Here is a 25,708-nt window from a genome sequence, read left to right as displayed (position 1 = left end):
TACCTGGACAATAGATGCGAGGACCTGGAAAGTAGAATGCGGAGAAACAACATTCGTCTTCTGGGAGTACCGGAAGGAGTGGAGGGCCCACGACCGACAGAGTTCGTGGCCCATCTGCTTCAGGAGCTGCTCGGCCTGAAGGAGAAACCACTGCTAGACCGGGCCCATTGCACCCTGCGTAGCCGACCCCGGGATGGAGAACCTCTGCGACCATTTGTCATCAAGGTGCATTTCTTTCACGTCCGCAACGACATACTGAAGACATCTGGAGAAGCATCTCCTCTCCTCTACAAGGGCAGGAGAGTTTCGATATTTGCGGACTGCACCATGGCTGTGGCTAAGAAGTGGGGCTAGCTTTGGAGCTGTGAAGCGCCAGCTACTCACCTGCCCGGACGTGAAGTTCGGCCTCATCTACCCTGCGGTTCTGAGACTGACTCTACCGGACAGCTCCACGCCCAGATTCGAGGACCCGGCTCTTGCGGCCGATTTCATTTTTTTTTTTAACGTGAAAACGGCTGTTGTACCACATGGTGTGGGACAAATGGTCAGTTAGCCGGTCTTGTTAGCAGGCTAGCTGGCAGGCTGGTTGGCCGGCGAAGCCAACTTTGCTGGGTGTACTGATACTTGAATGCTGTTTTTTTTTTCACTTCCAATCCATGTTTGTGAGTATGCAGTAGACTCCCCACTATAATGCGATATAATGGAGATATGCATATATATATATATATATATATATATATATATCGTTTTTCTCATAGTATTACTTTTTATTTGTATCGTTACCATTTTATTTTGATCCAAACCGCCTCTAATGTCAATATTTGGCTGTTTGCATAGTTCAGTCGCAGTCTTACCACTTAAGCCATTTTATTGACCTTAACCTGTCTTAACTGATGTTAGTTTTCCTCAGACTCTACTGGGGGCCAATTTATGCATGTTTGGTTTATTTTGGTTCCAATGGTCACATCTCAGGTAGCAAAGAGTAAGAGTTGTCATGCTTTGCTCTAAACGTTTTTTGTATTTAGGGTTTTGCTTGCATCTCAGTTGGGGAGATGCTTCTGCAAGAGAGGTTTTGTGGGAAGGGGTTTTTCCCTATTTGTGTACAGTTTCTATGTTTTTTGTGCTTTGTCACTTGTCTTTGGTTTTTAAACTTGCACTATTAGGGTCATCTAAGCTCTTCAGTTTACATTGTGCCTTGTCCTTTACACGTCCTATCTCTTTAGACAGGACTCAGCCTGGTGTAGGCTATCCAGCTGGAGGGAATGGTTTTGATTTTCTTACTTGGAATTGCAGAGGCGTCAATAACCCAGTTAAACGTGTTAAGTTGCTCCACCGTCTTCATCAATTGAAAGCTCACATCTTTCTCCAGGAAACTCATCTCAAGGTATCACAACACTCAAAGCTGCCGCTAGCCCACTATGCTACGGCTGTTGACACGGTCGCTTCTTTCTGGTTTTCTTACACTACTGTTGCTATTGAACACCCGCAACCACGACCAAATTTATCACCCCCAGGTTTCATTGACAATGTTACAGTACAGCCCTTCGCAACTGCTCACTCTCAATTCTTGCTACACTGACTCCCTCCGATGCAAAAAGTACCCGATACCTCCACCGGGGCCGTCGTCGTAACATCCACACTGCCACTATAACATCAGCACAATCTATCCCATCCATTTGGACTATCGATCGCTCTGCAAGGACACGTGGAATCAGCACCTGCCTCGTGGATTATTCGGTTTTGCGTTCATTCCCCACAGCCCCTTCGGTAGCCAAACAGTCAATTCGCCATGCCAATTTTGCTTTGCTGAACATTCGCTCCATTAACAACAAATCCCCCCTGCTCCATGAACTTATTATCAACAATAAATTGGACTTTCTTTTTTTGTGTGAGACCTGGCAGCAGCCAGGCGTCTTTTTCTCGTTAAATCAAGCCACGCCCCCAGGTGGTTTAGCTACTTCTGCAAACCCCGCCACTCTGGAAGGGGTGGCGACCTCGCAATCATTTTTCATGTTAATTTCAGCCCATCCGAAGTTTCCCTCCCGATTTCTGTTACATCTTTTGAATACGTTGCATTTAAATTACACAATGTCATTGCTGTTCTTATCTATCGACCCCCTAAACCAAATCAAATTTTTTGTCTGAATGAACTGAACTACTCTCATCTGCCTGTTCCCTGTCTTCCCGTCTACTGCTACTGGGCGACTTCAACATCCATGTCGACTCCACTCAGTGTACACCTGCCTCTGACCTCAATGTAGTCTTGGACTGTTTCAACCTTACTCAACATGTACACTTCCCCACACACTCCAAGGGCCACACTCTAGACCTTGTCTGTTCTACTGGTCTCAACATCTCAAACCTCACCAGGTCTCTGTTCACTTTGTCTGATCACAGACTGATTCATTTTCTCTTGTCCACCCCTGCCCCTCAGCCCAAACAGTCGCGAACTATATCCTTCAGGACCACCAACTCCATAAACCCTGCCCACTTTGCTGCTTCATTCACATCTGCCCTACCACTTGACTGCACTGTACACTCCGCTGAAGAGTTCGCAATTCAGCTGTCCACCACACTATCCAGTACCCTTAACTCTTTTGCCCCCTCAAAACTAAGCTGGTCACTTTTGCCACTCCATCCCCCTGGTTTACCCCCAAACTTCGTGCCATGAAACAGACCGGCCGTCGCCTGGAGCGCCTCCACAAAAAAACTGGTCTCACTGTCCATGCCCAAGCCCACCAACTCCACATTCAGACATACAGAGATGCCCTTATCGCTGCCCGATCCTCTCACTATTCCAACATAATCCAATACTCCAACGGAAACCCCCGCACCCTCTTCTCCACTGTTAACAAACTTCTCAACCCCCCTGTAAATAATACTACATCTGGCTCCCCATCACTCTGCAACTCCTTCCTAGAGTTCTTCCACACCAAAATCACCAACATACACCAAACTCTCACCTCATCCACACCCCCTTTTAGATGAACCACTCCCTACTACTGCTGCCACCGCAACTTCCCCCCCCCCCCCCCCGGTTTTACCTTCACCCAGATTGACAGTGCTTCACTCACCAAACTCATTTCCTCTGCCAGATCCACCACTTGCTCATTAGATCCCGTCCCCACTGCTCTGATTAAAGCCTGCCTCCCTACTCTCTGCCCTTACTTCACCAAGCTCATTAACCTGTCCCTGACCCACTGTTAAAAAACCTGGCCTGGACCCAAACACCCTCTCCAACTACCGCTCCATCTCCAACCTCCCATTCATGTCCAAACTTCTGGAAAAAGTTATTGCTTCCCAACTCCGTTCATACATGTCCGACAATAACCTCTTTAAGCCCCTTCAGTCCGGCTTCCAACCCCTTCACAGCACAGAAATAGCCCTCACCAAAGTGGTAAATGACCTCCTCCTATCCTCTGACTCTGGTGCATATAGCATACTCATCCTCCTGGATTTCTCTGCCGCTTTTGACACAGTCAACCACAACATCCTCCTCACCCGTCTGTCTCACCTAGGCATCACTGGCCCATCTCTCAACTGGTTTCACTCGTACCTCACAAATAGGTCAGAATTCATATCTATCCATGGTCACACCTCAGATCTTGCTGCTGTCACACAGGGTGTCCCACAAGGTTCTGTTCTTGGTCCCCTCCTCTTCACCATCTATATGCTTCCCCTTGGCCCCATCCTCCGCAGCTTTGGTCTCAATTTCCACTTCTATGCAGATGACACCCAAATCTATATCAGCTCTACATCCACAAATCAGCCACCCACTGCCATCATTGAAACCTGTCTGACACACGTCAAATCCTGGATGCAACACAATTTTCTTAAACTCAACTGTGAAAAAACTGAAATCATTCTCATCGGACCAAAACCCCAGCTCACAAAACTACACAACTTCTCCCTCACCATTGACGGTACCCCTGTCTCCACCTCCCCCCTGGTCCTCAACCTCGGTGTCATACTCGATCCATCCCTCTCCTTTGAAAAGCTCATCAACAACACTGTCAAGGTTTCGTTTTTCCATCTACGCAATATCACCAGACTCAGACCCTCTCTCACCCATCCCGATGCAGAAAAACTAATTCACGCATTCATTTCCAGCAGACTGGACTACTGCAATGCACTCCTTACTGGTCTTCCCTCCTGCCTCCTACACAAACTGCAATTGGTTCAGAACTCGGCCGCAAGAATACTGTCCCGCACACCCTCCCGGTCTCACATCACCCCTATCTTGAAAGATTTACAATGGCTCCCAATCACATCACACATCACATTCAAACTCCTCCTCCTAGTTTACAAATCCCTAAATGGCCTCGCACCCACTTACCTCTCTGATCTCCTGCTCCCCTACCAGCCATCCAGACAGTTACGTTCATCCACTGCCGGCCTCCTCACAACCATCCCCTCTCAGCGCTGTTCTTTTGGCGACCGTGCCTTCTCAGTTGCCGCCCCCAAACTCTGGAATGCCCTCCCTCCTGACATCCGTACCTCTGACTCACTCACCTCCTTCAAATCACCTCTTAAAACCTACCTCTCTTCCCTAGCTTTCCACCACTTATTGTAAAGCGTCTTTGAGTTCATGGAAAGCGCTATATAAAATAAATTTATTATTATTATTATTATTATTATTATTATTATTATTAAAAAACCTTAGGTGCAGATGGGTGGGTCAGATGTTCCATTCCTTATTTCAGAGTAAGACAAGAGGGGTGGCTATTTTACTTCACAGATCAATACCTTTTACATGTTCTAATATGTAGTAGGTAGATACGTAGTGGTCAGTGGTAGGCTGTCAAATACGAATGTACTTCTTGTTAATATTTATGCTCCTAATTGGGACAATGGTGATTTTTTCAAATCGGTTTTCTCTACACTCCCCAATATGTCCTCCCATATGTTGATCCTAGGCAGTGACTGTTGGTTAGACCCACATTTGGATCGATCCCCCACTAATCCTACTACCTTGTCAAACTCAGCTAGGATTGTCCGAACCTTTATGTCTGAATTCGCAGTTTCAGACCCCTGGAGAATTTTTACTACTGGGAAAGCATACTCTTTTTTTTTTCTCACTGGTTCACCACACTTTCACACGCATAGACTACTTCCTTGTAGATGACAGACTTCTCCATTCCATATCTTCATGTTCATATAATCCAATTGTTGAATCTGACCACACCCCTGTTACTATGGAAGTAGTCTTTCAAACTGTTGATAACCTGCGACCGCCTTGGTGGCTAAATACTCAACTGCTCAGTAATGAAAACTTTGTCAATTTTGTTTCGAATCAAATTGACTTTTTTATAAGTACAAATAGAACCCCAAACATCTCTGCGTCTATTCCGTGGGAAACTTTGAAAGCCTATATCAGGGGTTAAATTATCTCCAACATCGCACATGAGAACATACTTAAAAAAGAGGCTATCTGTGTAAACATGCTGTATTGCCCAATTAGATGATGTTCATGCCGTTTCACCATCTCCAGATATTTATAACTTTGCAACCAGAATTTGACACATTGTTAAAAGACCAGGTTACTGAAGTGCTTGTCAAGTCTAGGAGCACTTACTACAAACAAGGGGATAAAGCCAGTAAATTATTAGCTCACAAGTTATGCCAATTATCATCACACCAGATTCCTCAAATTCGTATATCGTCTGGGATATCATTAGACCCCGCTGGACATGTTGCTGGCCAAAAATGATGTAAATTTGACAGTTTTGACGTCAAGCCGACACTTTTAGAGGGTCGTCAACGGGTGTCTCGTACCTGCTGATTTTTGTAAGGTTGCAGACGCCGTCTTAAGTGTCGCGCAGCTGTGACTGGATGACTGAAACGAAGGCAAAAAGGTTGCCATGGCGACGTTGTCATGGAATTTTTCCCGACCATGAAAACTGACTGAAAGAAATTTTAGTATAGCGCTTCTGATATTGCTTGTGTCGAAAGTGCTGCGACGGAACAGCGATAGATTTGCCCACTAGCCACATCTGTCCAAAATGTAAACAAGTCAGGCAGTTTTCACGGTCGGAAAAAATTTTATGACGACGTTAGTGGTGCTGCCATTTTTTGCGGAATGTAAACAAACCTCTGCTGGGCTTGGGTCTGGTTGCTATAGTAACAACGCGCACTGTCGCTGAACTATAAATGCAAAATGTTATGCGACAAAGTTCTACCGGCTAACACTTTGTAGTACGACACTTTGTCTCTGAAGCATAAATTAGCCTTTAGGATACGAAAACTGCTTTTGCAGAGGCCCAAACCAGACGTGAGGTCTAGCACTACCAGATTTCAGGTTGTATTATTTGGCCGCTAATCTTAAGATCATTCAGGACTGGTTGCAGAGCAGAGAGATATCCCCATCCCCAATTTGGTTAGAGATGGAGGCCGCCTCATCTATACCGACATCATTGTCTTCCCTCGCTTACTCTTCCATTACAGGCCCTTACTCCTCCTTCACCAAAAATATGTGTTAAAACAACATTGAAGATCTGGAATCAATTTAGACGTCACTTTGGGTTTCAGAGAACCTCTTTTTCCACTCTGGTAGCCTCAAACCCGGCTTTTCCCCCATGATAGTGCTTTCTCAACATGGTCTAGTCTCGGTATTAAAATATTTAGAGATCTCTATATCAACGATACATTTACTACGTTTGAGCAATTATCAGTTAAATTCGATCTCCCCAGACATCATTGTTTTAGTTTCTTACAGATCCGGAGTTATGTCCGCAGCATAGATCCCCGATTCCCCACCCTTCCTGGTGAAGCACAGTTTGACACTTTTCTTACCCCACTTCCTACTCTGAAAGGTACCTTGACAATAATCTATAGACAAATTTGCTCTTTACAAACCACCTCATTAAACGACATTAAATCCTCATGGGTGGAGGAACTGGGTGAGGAAATATCTGATGACCTATGGGAGGGGGCACTCAAAAGGGTGCACACCTTTTCTATTTGCGCTCAACATGGACTCATTCAATGTAAACTCATTCATAGGGCTCATTGGACCAAAGCAAGATTATCCAAAATTTGCAAGGATGTGTGAACCCTAACTGTGTAAGATGTAACCAGTCTCCTGCAAATCATGTACACATGTTTTGGTGTTGCCCATCTGTTGTTGGTTTCTGGAAAGACATCTTTAACACACAGCACACAGATCAGACCAGACCCTCTTATTGCATTATTTGGGGTTTCCTCACCCACATTACTAGTTTCCTCACCCACATTACAACTGACCAAAATGAATAAGGATGTAATTTCCTTTGTCACTTTGTTGGCGAGATGATTAATTTTGCTTAGATGGAAATCCTCTGCACCCCCTTCTCATGCTCTTTGGATTAAAGCCGTTTTAAATTGCATAAAGTTGGAAAAAATTAAACACACACTTAAAGGGTCTATAAACAAATTCTGTGCAATGTGGGCCCCCTTCTTATGTTAAGCGACTACATTTCCCTGCAGTTCCAGAGTGATGTATATTTATATTTATATATTTTTTTAAATTTTTATCCTCGTTGGACGGAGGGGAGGACATGACACATTCTGGTGGTGTAAGAGGCTTGGCATGTGTATGCACGGCATCTAGGATGTTAAAGAGGACTGTATTGTCTGATCTAGTTGACCTGTAAACAACTGTATCAAAATATGTTTTTGTTTCTTTTTTTATTTGTTAAATATTTTTTTATTATTATTATATTATATATATATATATATATATATATATATATATATATATATTTCTTTTTCTGTCTTCATTTTTTTCTCTATTACATCATTAAAGACAAGTGAGCCTGTTCTGAAGCAGCAATACTTGCATACTCCATACTTTACTGATGAGAGGGGTGTTTTGGATCATGGGCTGTTCTTTCTCTTCTCCACACGTGGCTTTCCATCACTTTGGTAAATGTTTATTTTGTTCTCTTCTGTTCATAAAACTTTATCCCAGAACTCTTCTGGCTCATCTGTATTTTTTGTAATCCCTGTAATCTGGCCTTTCGATTCTTGCTGCTGATGGGGTTTACATCTTGCACTTTAACCTCTCTAATTCTATGTAGGTGTTCTGCATAAGGTGATATTTTCACGCCTGCCCTTTGGAGACTGGTGATGACATTGACCGTTTTAAAGTTTTTCTTCATAACTCTTAAGGCTGTTTTATACTTCTGCGTAGTCTGCATAGTTTGTGTAGTTTGCGTTGTGTGCGGCACTCGCGAACGGGCAGATCATTTATACTTATACATTTATATATTTATACAGGTCGCACAGGCCGCGTAATTAGATTTTGTTACTGACGGTTACAGTTCAAAAGAAAATACCTTCATCCATATTTCCAAACCTACTAAATACTTCACCAATGACCACAAAAATGCTCAGCTAGATGTAACTTGTTGCACCGAGGACATTCATCTGACAAAAGCGCTTTTAGCCACATATTTAACGTTGCCTATCGGTTTTGTGAATCAACTGTTATAACCTATTAGCCAGAGCCGTATGCCAGTGACCTCATGTCATCAGCCAACCAATCATCACCTTACGTATGCGAGCACTGGTTGCTAACTATGTGCTTTTAATTTCTTGAGGAGGTATGCGGTCTCAACGTGGCCATGGTCTGCAACCGTTGCGCATGCCGCACATTCCGCACTACCCCTACGCAGACCCATTTTTACGTGTACTACGCAGAAGTAGTCATCAACTGCAGTTGTTTGTTGGAAAACCTATAGGGTGTTTATTTCTGAGTCTGTCATGGGTTTCTTTTTTATCAGCTTTTTCCAAACTGCTGTACTTGATATACACAATTTCTTTCCGCTGGTCTTTTGTGTGTGAACAGTTCATGGAAAAGGAAACACCAGAGCAACAGTTAAAACTTGTCAGTCATCTGTTGACTTTAGCACAGCTTAAAATTGGGTGACTCAACAAAAGAACTGTAAAAAAAAAAAAATTAAAAAAAAATTTTGTTTTGCATTTTGTCTCATGCATTTTTTCAAATCTCAAATCCAAATCCAAAAAAAGTACATAGAAAAACCCCACAAAATTCACTCTGCTGTTTCCATACTTTAAGTTCCCTCCATCCATATCCCCAGGGCTCTGTACTCCACGATTTGACCCCACTGCCTACATCCAGGACCGCCAACGCCGACAGCGAGAGACCAACCTCAAAAAGTCAGCCTCCCCTCTGTCTTATACTTCTGTGTTTTTAAATTCATTTTTTATATCAAATGAGCAGAAGCACACATTCCTTAACCAAGGCACAGGCCATCATGGAGACAGACAAATTTAAACTGAGATCCCGAACACTTATGTCATGATAAATGCTTATTTTTACTAAATGTCAATAGCTTGTGCTGCTTTCAGTTTAACTGATGCTCTTCTCCAGAATGACTTACAAAGTGCATACAAGAGTCTGAGGCATGAAGCAGTAATCATAATGAGTTATTGGTGACACAGTGACAGCATTGGGTTAACAGTATTTCAGTGTCATAGTAATTTGAATTGGTTTCATGTTCATGCCTTGTTTTTTGTCTCAGTCAGAGGAAAGTGAAAAGGGACATGTTGCCCTTGCTTCCAGGCCAACAGAGGGGTCGATCCCGCTCCAGAGAGATGCGCCCTCAGCTTACCAGGGTAGGCAGTGCAGACCGAAGGAGAAGCTTGTCCCTAGAGAGTCGGAGGAGCCGGCGCTCTTCTGACAGCTCAGCGGCTGAGTTCGAAGAGCTCCCCTCCAGGTAAGGGCCATTCTGTGAGTTATATGAATATAAGGACCTTCATTTTTTCATTTTATATTTTCATGTTCGGCCCCCTTTAATTTCTGTGTATGTGTGAGTGAGAGGGGGAGGGGGATTATGTTTTCCATTCTCTTGTGGGTGGTTATCATGCAGATTTGCTTTTTTTCATTTCTTTTTTTAAAGATGAGTGAGATGGTCTCCTCTCCTTTCATATTTTGTATGGCTTGAGAAGTTACCTGAAGGCCTGCACTACACATCTTCTCTTTACATTTATTTAAATATATACAGTGCCTTGTTAAACATATTCAGACCTTTTCTCACATTTTACAGAATTACCAAGGATACGTTAAAATTTTGTTTTGTGTGATGTTATTTTCAAATGCTGAAACTTCAGATGAATTATTTTAACCCTACATTGGTTGCATGTTCAGAATATTTTTCAAATCACTAGTTTCTGAACGTAGGATTGTTTTCTTTTTTGTTATGCATCTGAGACTTGCAACTCTCAGTTATGATACATTGACCAAAAGTAAAACCAGGATTGTGTTTGACAGCCACACCTACATTTTGCTAAGTTCCAGCCATTTCATCACCAGCAGTAGTACCTGCTGAAAACACACAGGGTAGTGAGAAGACTTTGCACTGGGGTGTAATACTTCAGAAGCATATACTTCATGGCCAAAAGTATGTGGACACCCCACCTAATTAGTGAGTTTGGGTTCTTTAGCCACACCCATTGCTAACAGGTAGACAAAATCAATTTTCCTGCCATGCAATCTTCATAGACAAACATTGGCAGTAGAATGGGTTGTACTGAAGAGCTCAGTGACTTTAAACGTGGCACTGTCATAGGATGCCACCTTTCTGACGAGTCAATCTGTCAAATTTCTGCCCTGCTAGAGCTGCCCCAATCAACTATAAGTGCTGTTATTATGAAGTTGAAACATAGCTCAGCCATGAACCAGTAGGCCACACAAACTCACAGAACGGTACCACCGAGTGCTGAAGTGCGTAAAAATAGTCTGTCCTTGGTTGCAGCACTCACTAAAGACTTCTAGACTGCCTCTGGAAGCCACATCAGCACAAGAACTGTTCGTTGGGAGCTTCATGTAATGGGTTTCCGTGGTCGAACAGCCACAGACCAGCCTAAGATCAGCTTGTGCAATGCAAGCGTTGGCAGGAGTGGTGTAGTGCCTATGGAGCAATGGAAACATGTTCTGTGGAGTTATGAGTCACGCTTCACTATCTGGAACTCTGACGGACAAATTTGGATTTTGGCAAATGCCCAACTGCATTGTGCCAACTGCAAAGTTTGGTGAAGGAAGCATAATGGTCTGGGGCTGTTTTTCATTGTTTGGGCCAGGCCCCTTAGTGAAGGGAAATCCTAATGGTACAGCATACAATAGCATAACATAACATAATATAATGACAAGAACAGGCCATTCAGCCCAACAATGCTCGCCATTTTCCTAACTAAATTAGTGCTCTAATTACCTACAGACTAGATAGTATCTAACACTGTATCAAGCCTAGTTTTGAAAATCCCCAGAGTTTCTGCCTCTACTATGTGACCTGGCAGGCCATTCCACACATTGTCTACTATCTGCATGAAAAAATTCTTCCTAATCTCTCCATAGAATCTACCTTCTAATTACTTAAAATCTACGTTAATTTCCATTTATATCCCCTTGTTCTACTAACAGAACTCAACCTGAAGAATCCCTTGTAGTTCACTTTGTTGATCCCCTTTATGAATTTAAAAGCCTCAATCAAATCACTCCTGAGTCTCCCTTTACTAAGCTTGAAGAGGTTAAGTATCTTAAGCCTTTCCTCTTAGCTTGTATCTTTCATACCAGAAATCAATTTTGCTGCTCTTCTTTGAACTTTTTCCAGAGCCTCTATATCTTTCTTGTAGTATGGTCCCCAAAACTGCACACAATACTCCAAGTGTGGTCTAACAAATGTATTGCATAAGATAAGTATAACTTCCTTGGACTTATACTCAATACTTTTGGCTATATATCCCAGCATCCTGTTGGCCGTTTTTACTGCTACAGCACAGTGCCCAGAACCTGAAAGGCTTTGATCAACCATTACTCCCAAGCATTTTTCAAACTGAGCACATTCCAATGTTGTTGTTCCCATAAAGTAATTCTGCCTAAGGTTTTTATTTCCCTCATGCAGATTTTTACATTTGGCTATATTAAATTTCATATGCCAGGTTTCTGCCTACTTCTGGATTTTATTTAAATCTTCTTGGATTGCTTTAGTATCTTCCAAACTATTAGCTGTTTTGTTTTGTATCATCTGCATATTTGACTAATGTACTTTCTAAGTCCCTGTCAAAGTCATTGATATAAATGAGGAAGAGCAGTGGTCCCAGCACTGATCCTTGTGGGACTCCACTTCTAACAGCTCCCGGCTCAGATAATATCCCTCCTACTACTACTAGTCTTTGTGTTCTACCCTGTAGCCAGTTCCGAATCCACTCTGAAATTCTTACTCTCTTCATTTTACTAAGAAGTGTCATGTGGTACCTTATCAAATGCCTTGACATTCACAATGACACTCTAGAGAGTTGTGTGCTTCCAAATTTATGGCAACAGTTTGGGGAAGGCCCTTTCTGGTTTCCCTGTGCAGTCCATAAAGTGAGGTCCATAAAGAAATGGTTTGCCAAGTTTCGTATGGAAGAACTTGACTAGCTTGCACAAAGCTCTGACCTCAACCCCATTGAACACCTTTGGGAAGAGTGGTGGCTGTTATACAGCTAAGGAGGGACTCCATCTTAATGCCCATGGTTTTGGAATGAGATGTTCAACAAGCACATATGGGTGTGATTTGTGTGTTTGGGTTTCCACATACTTTTGGCCATGTTGTGTAAAAAACATTATCAATAGGAGAGGCGCTTGAAGCCATAATTCATACTAGACAAAATGATTCAGGCAGTGAAAGTGCACTTTCTGGGATGAGGATTTTTATTTACATGCCATAGACCCAATTGAGGATGACGTAAATCTGATGTGAATGCCACTATTCATTACATTACATTACAGGCATTTAGCAGACACACTTATCCAGAGCGACTTACACAAATTTTACATAGCATCTACATTGCATCCATTTATAGACGCTTTCATCGGACGCACGCGCATTGCCAAGGTTATGCGCTTGGCCCTAAGTTAACTTCCACTCTGTGTTTGTTTATTATTGGGTTTGTGTTTACTGGTTAATATGACACAGATTATAAACGGAGTGAAAGTTATACTGATGAGCAGACTGATGTTGGGCTCAGGTTGTTGTGCTGTGGGGTGCAATCTGACCTCAGGAACAAACTACATTTCGAAAATTTGTAAAAATACATAATTTAACTTGAAATGAACTGAAACTGAAATGAATTGCTTGAATCCCTGCGATTATTATAGCTGGTGCTTGCCTATTGTTACTTCGTATTTTTGAGAAATAACTGGACATCATTACCTATTAAAGTGTAAGTCCTGTAAAAACACACATAATAAACTTTATTTAAAAAATCGCCTTCACACATTTAGTAACACAAATACAGCCTTATTTACTATATCAACTTAAGACAAGCAACGCGCTCGTAATGATCTCATCGCGACCCATTAAAGCCAATGGTGCAGACGTTGCTTCGTAATTTCAAACTGCTTTCCTAAAGACTATTTTGCGTCCTACAACTTGGGTTTCAACAGTGAATATGTACGGATTGCTAGACATGCTGATAGAGACCACCCTTTCTCTCATTAACCTAAAATAGGCACAACAGGATCCTAGCAAATTTATGTCAAGTTCCATTCATTTATATGGGGTGGTCGATACACGTCCCCTTAGCAACCAAAAGCTAGCTAACCAAAGCTGGACCACCTCTGACTTATTTGCCGGCACAGGAAAAAAAAAACATGGAAGTACTGAAAAAATAACCACGGGAGGATAACAAGGACATTTTTTCCTACATAACTAGGTACCGGTTGTTACCGATATTTCGTCTATTTCATATATAGTTGCAAATCAGTTTACGCTTTCCTGTCTGTCGAACGAAGGTGGTCGAATAGGTGCTCTCACTCTAGCACTGACTTCGTTTCAGGTAACAAACTCATGGTAAGCGATAGCTAATAGCTAGCTGACCAGTAATAAGCCTGCAATAGTTATGAATTAGCTAACTAAATTGATTGTAGCTAGGTAGCTAGCTAAACGTAGCTAACATTGTATAAATTATGCACAGTAACGTTAGATCAATGCTAGTAGTTGATGCGCTTTAGCTACGTTTTGATCATTTTTTGTTGAGGTAACCTAGCAAGATGACCTAAACTATTAAGAGCCATGATGTTTTTCCATCGATGCATGCTGTACAAATAAATAACCTACAGTAATTGCATTGGCTACACATGCTGCCCACTAGCCCCAGTTTGTGTCTCTAATCATCGTTTTTAAGCAATATCATAGAAAGAGTGCACTTTTTACACAGGAATGTGCATGTAACCCAGAACAGTTATGGATTATGCAAGGAATGTATGATGCTCAGCAAGGTGCAATACTGTCAACAGTTATCGCATTTGTGTTTGGCCAAGTAACGGTTCTTTTCTTTGACTGGTAACCTCAAATAATACTGGCTAGACCTAGTTTTAACTAGCTAGCTAACGTAATTGGGATGGCAGGTATGCCATCCCGCCAAGTTACGCCTTGGCGGGGGCATGCCCCCATACCTATACAGCACCGAGAGTTTGGCACTTTTCAGGGTTCCCCACAGAAATAACCACAACAGCCACAGACACTCAGCCCTTAAAAACATTACATTCTGTACATTCTGACCCCATTTCAACAGACAGATTTCATAAACAACTTCACATGTCCACACAATAAAGCCCCAAACTAAGGGGATTTCGCGTTTTCTCCTTCTTCTTCTTCTACTTCTTCTTCTACTTCTTCTTCTCATTCTTATTTTTCCTGCCGCCTATCCCACTAATAACATGTCTCCCCATTGGACATTTTACCGACACCCGCCAAATCTTCACCTACACGACCCAATGGAAAACTCGCATACACACGCAAAATATCCATACCTTCTTACTCTGAAACATCGACAGTACAAACAGCTAGTCCTTCTGTGGCGTAGTGGGTAAGGTTACAGTCTTGAGAACACAAGGTCCAAGGTTCAAACCCACCTAAGAGTGCCTTTCATTAAAGGAGTACGATGGTGATTTTCACACTTTCTCGTTTTTATGTGCTACTTGCACACGAGGCATTGAAGAAACACCATGAGTACAGTATTAAATATGTCCGCTCTGCATTTTCGGAAAAATATGCATTTTCAATTTTCCATCCTATTTTCAAACGGTTGACAAAGTTGTCAACTTGGTCCGTCACGAACACAGTACTCCCACACCACTCCCCTTTTCCACGCCCCGTAAACCCATGGATAACTCCGGACCCATAGTTTGCGCGGCTGGCTTACAGGCAAGACAATGCACATATTTGACTAACGTTAGGTTCACTTAAATTAGAGTGACTTTTAAGGACTATTAGATTATTTCTGGTTATATTCATTTAGCTAGCTAGCTAACGTTAGCTAGCTACGTAGTTTGCTTTCATAACGCAATGTTATCGATAACGTTAGCTAGCTAGTTTGCTTTTATGAGGACGTCATAGTTGTGCTTTCATCTTAACTTGGCTAGCTAGATAGCAAAAATTTTAATTGGATATAAGTCAACGTCTTTACCATAGCTATCTATCGGTACTTCATATACTACTAAGCTAGCTAGCTTGTGAAAAGTCTCCCAAAAACAGCACGTATCATGGGGGTAGCTATGGTAACGGGCCACGGTCTGTCAATCATAGCTGACTGACAGTTAACATAACTGACAGTTCTCATTACCACGCCCAGACGGTTCGGGTGAACTTTTACAGTGGGAAATTTAGGCTTAGAAAAACACGTTTTAAAGTACATTGAAATGACTGAATAATAAAAAATAATTATGCACATTTGTTTTGTTCTTGCCTAAAGACAACTGAGAAGTGTCACGTTCAACCACCATGTTACTCCTTTAACCTGCTTTTACCTTCACTAATAATTGTCTACTACTTCTCAATTATTGCTTTTGCACCACAGTATTATGACGTACCGTCTGCACGTTCAATTGTTCACCGGCTACAATATTGCAAAGCCATATGGATTCAACCGGAGCTCTTCTGCGCTTACTCGCCTGTGTTCTTTAAAACCACGGATAGGTTTGCTAATTATATTTCACGCATTGCATATGTCATGGTGCTGCCCCTAACAAACTGGCAGACTGGTAAACCTCCGGTTGAACGATTGAATCCCGCCTCGTCCTCAGGCAGATACTTTCCTCTTTTACACTAACGTTCTCTTACGCTTATATTATATTTGCTTTACCAAAACTCACTCATGGCCACCCATATGCATTTCATGACGGCAAATGTATTCCTTTTATTACAAAGTTACACCAGTTCACCGCTGTGCCATTTCTACTAACTACATTTCTTCACTTGGCTACCGTACAAAACCTTCTTATCAGCAAACGTCACGTTTCTACATTCATGTTACCTTGCCCTGTTCTCTATCTAGCCACATACAAACAATTACGTGTACGTTCTGCTACTCCCCATTAAAACATTTACATTTAAAATCATGATTCACTCATAGTTATAACTACTAGCACTGAACATGAAAAAAACACAGCAGTGCAACGGATTTCACGTTACTTAAACCTCTACTTTAACGGCTAATGCTACACAGCGACTGTTATATATACCATTCGATAAGGAATATAAGCTCGCTCATGGTCACTCCATTTACTTCGCACTATACTCCGTGATCATGTCAACCTTCACCTACATGCCCACTCTGCTAAAAACATATTGTTTCAACTACGGAATTTCGTAATTTCATCCTAATTTCTCTCACACTGTTGTCATTTTCTCATATGCAAAGCCTGCTGGGACATATGCGTCTGCTCCTATTCTGCACTATCATGTTTTCCGGTTCTAGTTTAGCAAAACAGCGAAGAGGATTCCTACCTGCAGATAAGCCTATCAAAATGCCTTATAAACCTTACAAACACTAAAAGTGCATCTCCACGAAATAACAGACAATGGAGCAGGACAGAAGGATAAACCTTACAAACACTAAAACTGCATCTCCACGAAATAACAGACAACGGAGCAGGACAGAAGGCTACACAAGTTGCGACCTAGGGAGTTATAATTCTACGGGCGTGTTCATTATTTTGTCAGTCAAGGCTCGTTGGATGGACGTCAAATCCGTGAGTACATACCATATTCCATCTGCGTTCCTGATGCGTTTACGCTTACGCCACTGCATCCTTTCTCACAGCCACTGTTTTACATATATAGCAAACCGAAACTGCTGAACGGTACACGCTCATCAGACTGTACAAATTCACACAACGATAGCCATAATCCACACCCGTTTTTTACAGGGTCGCATTTCTCACTCTCATAATAAAACGCTTTGCAAAAAGAACTGATATCTCATAAAAAACACGTTTTCAACGTACAAAAATGCCAAGTTACTAAAAAGTATTGATATCAAAATGACGCCAAGTTACGATACTACAAACCATATAGGCTATCTTGCCTCACCGAAATGACATAAGATGTATCTCAAAGCAATGCTACCCAATATTTCCTCAGTTCTTTCAAGTCACTTGGCCCTGTGTTTTCTAATCTTACCATTTCACTATGTCATGCAAACTTTCTGTCAGATCAAAGAGACAAATATTTCGAATTGCCTCATGGAACACATTGAACATTGAAATTAATGTACAAAACTGCTGCTGAGCAACGACAGGAAGCACATTTCTCCAGAAAACATGTTTATACTTGCTTCTGAACTGAATTTGAGTACATGTGCAAGTTCATTGTATATTTGCTACGTACAATAAATACTGCATGTAAAACACATATTGTACATACATACATAGAGAACTTCTTTATCCGCATGGGGACATTTCCCTGGCAGCATCTTATATTCACATTCACGAACACACTTGTACCAAGAAACATACTACCATTCACGCAACAGAAAGCCTGGGCAGCGAAATACATAGGCCTACATACCAATACAAATTGGACATACACACACCTATTCAATCAATCTTGACTGTGAGAGAGCCATCCACACATATGTTTGGCCTGTCCATGTAGTGCATGCTTATACACACAGGGCCAAGTGACTTGAAAGAACTGAGGAAATATTGGGTAGCATTGCTTTGAGATACATCTTATGTCATTTCGGTGAGGCAAGATAGCCTATATGGTTTGTAGTATCGTAACTTGGCGTCATTTTGATATCAATACTTTTTAGTAACTTGGCATTTTTGTACGTTGAAAACGTGTTTTTTATGAGATTTACTTATCAGAAATAGTCTAGAGGGACTCTGTTGTTATTGATTGTTTGCGGAAGTCTGCTGGAAGTTAAGTTAGGGCCAAAACAACGCACATGCGCAGTAACGTTTGTTTATGTTGTTACCGTTGAAAGCGTCTATACGGCTGGATATATACTGAAGCATTGCAGGTTAAGTACCTTACTCAAGGGTACAACATTAGTGTCCTACACAGGAATCGAACCTATGACCTTTTGTTTTCAAGTTCCTAGCCCATTAAACTACACTGCCGCCCTATTCGAATAGATTTCATGTTGTTTCTACTTTGTGTAATAAAATGCAAATGTTACTAGCTCTATACTCTGTTTTTATGTTTACTAGTATACAAGACTTATAGGCAAATGGTTACTTTTGGATTCATGACACTTTTCAGTAACTTATTAGGCTAATTATTCAGTTCATGGTGAAATGAGAATGACGTGCATTCATTCATTCATTTTTGAAGAACTACAATGGACGGGTAATTTGAATTTGGATATACGTCTGATGCACAGTGCTGCAAAAAAAGTATTTGCTCCCTTCCTGATTGCCTCTGTTATTGCATGTTTGTCACACTGAGTTTTAAATCATTTGACACAATGTAATGTTGCACCACGTTTAGCAGCAATAACTGCAACCATACGCTTCCTATAATGTGATGTCAGTCTTTCAAATCTTTATGGAGGAATTTTAGCCCACTGTTCTTTGCAAAACTAATGGTTGGTTTTCGAGCATGTACTGCTCGTTTCACGCCCTGCTACCGCATCTCTGTTGGGCTCAAGTCAGTGACTAGGCCACTCCAAAGCATTCATTTTGTTTATTTAGCCATTGAGTGGACTTGATTTTGTGCTGTCAATCATGCAGTATAACCCAATTATGCTTCAGCTTCAACTCACAGACAGATGACCGGACATTCTCCTTTAGAATTTTCTGGTACAGAGCGGGTAATTTTTTCTTTCAATAGTTGAAAGTCGTCCTGGTCTGAGGCAGCAAAGCTCCTCACACCATCCATCTTTGAGTGTTGGTAAGATGTTCTTACTGTGAAATAAATTATTTGTTTTTGACTCATCTGTCCTTAGGAGATTTTCCTAAAAGATTTTGGGATCATCCAGGTTCTTTTTTGCAAATGTGAGACGGGCATTGATATTTCTTTTGGTTAGCAGTAGTTTCCACTGTTTGGAAGCGTAGCTTTAACTCATATGCGATACATGCAACTAAGCCGACTGTTCTCCCACTACCGGCTATACTGAGATTGTTAGATTGTTAGCTGTAGTTAGAGTTTCAATTGAAGAGTTAGCTGGGTGGAAAGAGATCACTGGTGTGGTTGTATTATGTATAGACTGCAGACTGATTCATGTAATTACGCGTCTGAATGATCAGGGGGAAAAAAGACAAATAGAAATACACAGAATCAAGACTAAGCTGAACTGTAGCTATTGCCTGGGATGTTTTGTCAGTTTTACTGAAGTTCTTCCATGGGCGTAATTGTCTCTAGTGATTGCTTTTAAGCTTTGGAAGGGCATGATGGTGGAGTCAGAACTTTTCCGCATACGTTGTCCCGTCCGGTCAGTTGTCTGAAGAAATGCCTTTTCTGCTTCAAAAAGTTTGTTTGCTCCTTGGAAAAAGTTTGTTTTGCTGGAGTTTCTTGTGGTTAGTCAATGTAACACGGTGTACGAAAGGTTACATGTGAGTTGAAATGGTTCACTTGTAGTGACTAAGTAGGGAGCACTCATTGCTATCACAAATAACTTCATCTGTTTGTTCAGGTGAGTTTCTATGAAGATAACAATTCACTTTTATTTGTATAGCCCTTTTTACAGAGAACGGTCACCAAGACAGTTTACAGAGTAGCAAGCCAAGAGACAGAGCAAAGAGAGCAAACAGGTTACAGCTGAGGTGAAAGCTAACAGGAATAGCCTAGTAGAAGACCAAATGATATAGTTAGAGTAGTGCAGTTTAGAGGAGCCGGATGATGGATCTGGAGCTCCAGACAGCATCAAGGCATGGGCAGGGGAGGAACACGGCTGAAGCAGTCCATGACCATTGAGTGAAGAACAAGACCGGAGCAATCCTGTAGACTCAGGGCGAGGTAGGGGATGGGAGCCCCATGGGAAGAGAAACACAGATGACAGTGTTATGGTCAGCTAGACACTTGATGCTAAGCTACATAGTGTGTCAACTCCATAGGGCCAGCTTGACACTTGACGTTAAGCTAACTAGTGTGTCCACTTCATTGATGCGAGCTTGACACTTAATGCTAAGGTCCCTACCGAGCCCAGACATCAGTGTTTAATTTCATAGACTCCATGATTATACAGGACCATTTGACAGGATTATAAGACTATAGAAATGGCTGACTATAGGACTGACTAAAGAAGTAGGTTTTAAACAGTCAAAGGCAGATAGTGTTTCTGAAGCCCGCACATACATACATAAGGAGATTGTTCCATAAAACAGGAGCTCTATGTGAGAAGGCTCTACCGCCCATTGTACTTTTTGGTATGGATTTTTCACATAACCAGCATCTTGTGAACGAAGTAACCTTGGAGGAGAGTAAGGAATACGTAGCTCACTAAGATAGTCAGGGGCCAAACCATTTAGAGCTTTATATGTTAACAGCAAGATCTTATAGTCGATTCTGGATTTGACAAGCAGCTAGTGAAGAGATTTAAGCACTGCACTGATATGTTCCCATTTCTTAGTTCTAGTAAGGATCCTAGCAGCTGCATTCTGTACAATTGTAGATGTTTCAAGGCCAAGTTGGTGCAACCTGTATATTCTTGTAACATATATTACAACCGCAGCTTGACATTGACACCCACACCCACCAAATGCGCATAAAATTCAGCAGTGGTGTGTAATTTACTCTTTTTTCAATTTCAATTTCAAAAGTCAATTTGTTGTGAGACTACATGATACTACGACTTCCATGACCACTGTGTGCACATCCCATTCGCCATGCACTCGCTCTCGTACTTGCTTCAGTGGGCGAAGGTGAACACGGCACCGCATACATAAGTGTGTATACCTAAACTCGTTTCGGCTTCAAAATATTTGTTTAGTGAAGATCACAGATTCAGTTCTCCAGTTCTGATTGGAAAAAACACAATGTGACAATGATTGCAGCACTAAACGGGACTAAATAGATTTTTTCCCCCATTTGTTTGCTCTGTAAGACACATAAGATGTGTCTTACCCTTGAAGGTCTTCTCCCTCTTACCAAAAGCAATCATAAAGGCTATTCTTGAATTCCAGCTTCCCGACAAGGTTTGACTCCGTTCATCAATAAACTAAAGGCATTTCTGTCCCATTGTGGTTTGTAGGCCTACTAATTGGCAAGCTTAGCAGAAGTGGAATCGCTGGCAGTAGCCTTAGCATGTAGCAACAGCAACTCAAAAAAAAAAATAGAAACCTCTGATGTAGGTTTAAGTTATCGTCTGCAGAACTACTGCCGAGTCATTTTATGCTTTGCAGACCCAATTTAAATGATACCGATACATTGTGTCCAGCAAGCCAGAAAGGCCTAATTAAGCTTTCTAGCAATCTATAAGTTCAATTTGGAAAATGAAAAATACCTGCTCCCACCACAAACAAACAACATCTTCATTGTATGTTATGGGTGACGACAATACATTAACCTTCCTCCAGTGTTCGTTGCTCCCCCCCTTATTTTAGTGTTCGCGGCCAAATTTGGCCAGTCTGTTTTAACTGCTCTTCTATTAACACAAAAACTATAAATCACCACCAACTTTTATTTAACACCTTTTTAAGCTGTGAAACAATGTCTTCAACTAGTGGTTAACATGAGTAACTCCAGTGAATATACAAAGAACAGACACTGAAATTGTACACTCCTGGGCAAAAAAAATGGTCCAAGTCCAGAATGGCAAAAAATTAAGCTTTTAATGGTCTTAACAACAGATAATTGGTCAGAAAATTAGCAAGAATTTTAAAAATGCTCTCCTGAGACATCCTGCGCCACCGTTTGCTCATTTACTTTTGCTGCAGTGAACTGTTTGGGGAAAAGCTAGAAACAGGCAAATTCACTTATACAGTAGACAAATTAACATAATGTCAAATAAAATAGTCATGTTTTGTATTTGGTTGCATATCATTTGCATGCCATGACTTCCTGATGTCTGTGACCTATCAACATCATCAGAGTCTGGATATTTTATTTTCAGGTTGTCCTACAAGCAATACAGAAACTCTCTGCATTTGAATGGATCTCTATGGGAATTGGAGGGTGGGACTAGATTCAGCTGTAAATTATGCTGGTACAGTATAGAACACATTTGTTGGCTAAATGGCTTTAAGTCATCAAGGGTCCAAGACATCAAATGAGCCTCAAACCACCGTGCTGCTGCCAGATATGCAGTAGATACTACAAGCATTGTTTCTCCTGTTTAATTTTCCTGTTGAACTCAATGGAAAAAATATTCAGGAGAAACAATGCTTGTCTCCATTGTCGCTCTGGTCGTTCATTTAACACGCACCCCCTCCCTGCAGTCTCATCTACAAAACACCCCCACCCTTGACATAATGGACAATACTGTCTATCTTGGCATTCATAAAAATATTCTTTCACCACTAAAAAATCGTATTCCGTCATAGCAACAAGATAAACCCGACAATAGCCCTAAGATATGCCTATACAGCAGTGAAAACGCTGCTCATTGAATAACGAAATAAACGAGAAAGTATTTTATGATACCATGTCATTCTACAGTCAATATCTGGGACTAAATATTGAATAAATATACAACCTTACTGTTGGTTTTACGTGTAGAGATGTCCCTTTTGAGACTGCATGGTCATATATTGTCTTGGACAACCGTTCGGGAAATACAGGCGCGTTTGTGACGCTTGGGTATCTTCCAAAATAGCTGTGCATAATACCACACCTGTTGTTTACGGCGTCGTCGCCCTTTTTAGTACAGTCTGGCTTGATTGACAATTCATTTATTCAGTAGGTGAGAGTATAAGCTTTCTAACGATGTATAACATGTCTAATTCTGCTTTTGGAATAGCGGTTTTATAGGTCAGCGTAACCGAAAATTCTTATCATCACATTCAATTACGCATTCTCTGTGGTAGCAGTAAAACAAAGACGCTGCTAACAGAACGTTGTCAATGATTTTTCGTAAATTCTTGGAAAATACTATTATTATTGAGGACTTCTGAGCATAGCTAAGCCATATGTTTGCTGATTAAAGTTAGCTGACATCGTTTTCTGGAGCAAAACAGAAGCGAATAGAACAGTATCATTTATTTACTGTCTCTGTCTCCATCTACTGAACATAGATAAGATTTAATTATGTAAGTATTACTTCTCAAAATACTTCAGTTATTTACATTATTTTTGAAATTGAGAGTCTTTAAATGGGTTCGTGGTATTATATAATGTGGATATTTCACACTGTAGTGTAAGTGTTAGTTAGAGCTGTAGTGTTTGTGAAGCATGCAACAGTGATGACGTAAGAGTTGGAACATTGCCAAAACGTGGTGGATGGTTGAAAATAGTTTTCATGTTGTCCCATCCCCATACAAGAAAACATACCAGAGCACAGAGTATAGAAATACATACAAGAGTTCATTATTGCACATTTAGGTACTATACCGCATTGTGTGACACTATTTTTGCATTATTTTTTAATCTGATAGCAATGTTTCGTCTTAAACCTTCATAAAGGGCTCATTTATATGCTTTATAATGAAAAAAAACATTTTATTCAAATTTTGGAGAGATTTTGGATATGTTTCTGGACCCCTAGATATTTTAGACAACTGTATTGACTGAAAGCTCGTAATTCCCACTTTAAAATGATGCAACAGTGATTTTCTTGAGTCAAAACAGTTGATTTGTAGTGAAATACGTGAATATGTTGTGATTTACAGCAATGCATAATTTAGACATTTTGGATAGATTTGGAGACGCTGGGTACACTGCTTAGTTTTTGCTTCATACATCTATAGTGGTTCTACATATCCACCCTTAGATTTTATGAACTTGTGGTCAAGAAGTTTTTGATCTAGCACATGTATAGTTTAACCTGCTGTATATATGCAATCTCTCAGTATTTCATTGCATACTTAAAAAGTGCAAATTCATTTTTGATTTTTTGTCAAAACAATTGCGTTTGTGGCACTTTATTTCTTCCAAAATTATGAATATAAAGTACTCTGCGTTAGTATTGTAAATTGTACAAATGTCTTGCTTCATTTAAGCCATTTTTCAAGTCTCTGTGGTGTTCACATCTGGAGTTATAAAGCTTTAAATAGGGTACCCCCTAAATGGGCAAGGTTTGGCTTGCGTGCTAAGGGGTTAAAGTCCAAAACCATTTAAAAAATGCACATCAGAAATGACCGATACAGTATCCAGAACAGAAAAGTATTTGTGATCCTTTGGTATTTCAGTCAGCTCAGTACTAGGATCAGCCACAAGGGAAGCTAACTTAGTTGCACACTTTTTAACCTCTGAATAATCAATAACTGATCTATAAGTACAATCTGGTGTACATACAGGGAGTAAGAGTGATGAACAAGGAGAAGTAGTTTATTTCGCAATGCCACATTCCTCCAAAATATCAATCGTTTTCTTTACAGCTTCTTCTGCTTTAGGTTTAAATGGTAAATGGACTGCATTTATATAGCGCTTTTATCCAAAGCGCTTTACAATTGATGCCTCTCCTTCGCCAGAGCAGTTAGGGATTAGGGGTTAGGTGTCTTGCTCAAGGACACTTCGACATGCCCAGGGCGGGGTTTGAACCGGCAACCCTCCGACTGCCAGACAATCGGTCTTACCTCCTGAGCTATGTCGCCCCCGCATGTTTACTAGGATATTGGGCTTTCAGACGGAGAGATTGTTATATTTACAGGCTCCATATCAGTCAACTCACAGTCCCACTTATCCTTTGCCCAAACACCCATCAGGGCCAGGGAGCCTCTGACAGGGATAAATTGCATTTAAGTGGCAAGCATGCTTTTTCTTCTTCATTCATTGCAATATTTTACTAAATCCATGCAATCTCAAAACCCATGACATTCTTAACTTCAACTGGAAAATGAACTATGCAGTGTTACCAACTTAGGCTACGTTCACACTGCAGGCAAAAGTGGCCCAAATCTGATTTTTTTGCTCATATATGTTTTTTTCATACCAGTGTGAACAGCACAAATCACATGGAATCTGATCTTTTCGATTCTGATTTGGGCCACTTCCATATGTGGTTCTAAATCAGATACAGGCCTGATTTTTTGCAGTGCAACCTCAGTCTGAACAGTCATCGGAATTCATGCAACTTTTACGTCACTCTAGATAGGGAGGGCAAAACGGAGTTTTAGAATGTCGCCGATAGTGTATGTGCGTGAGTTCGACAGTACATTTCTCACAGAAAAGGTCGTTTGTCGCCTTTTTTTTTAGTTCATTACAGTGGTGATAGAAGTGACAATAATTAAGTGGTACTGTGCTGTTAGCCTTTATTGATCGGTGTACAAGGTCAATGTGAGGTAGCTAGCACAATTGGACAGCACTAACCCATAAAAATGTACTTTGAATGGTACTTGCTC

At 41.1% G+C, this 25,708-nt stretch overlaps 1 protein-coding gene across 3 annotated transcripts in view; it reads left to right on the top strand.

The window, feature by feature from the left end:
• Positions 1-25,708, top strand: part of ccdc61 (coiled-coil domain containing 61) — a 95,251-nt gene that overhangs the window by 62,795 nt on the left and 6,748 nt on the right. For all 3 annotated transcript variants that reach the window (XM_064308109.1, XM_064308101.1, XM_064308091.1), the window contains 2 exons: positions 9,081-9,159; positions 9,525-9,719. In XM_064308109.1, the coding sequence (XP_064164179.1) occupies positions 9,081-9,159; positions 9,525-9,719 (274 nt within the window). The remainder of the gene's footprint in view (positions 1-9,080; positions 9,160-9,524; positions 9,720-25,708) is intronic.

The sequence above is a fragment of the Anguilla rostrata genome, chromosome 1 (assembly GCF_018555375.3).
Source record: "Anguilla rostrata isolate EN2019 chromosome 1, ASM1855537v3, whole genome shotgun sequence".
NCBI classification, from domain to species: domain Eukaryota; kingdom Metazoa; phylum Chordata; class Actinopteri; order Anguilliformes; family Anguillidae; genus Anguilla; species Anguilla rostrata.
The sequence above is the reverse complement of the archived record's forward strand: the minus strand, read 5'-3'. Positions and strand labels throughout refer to the sequence as shown.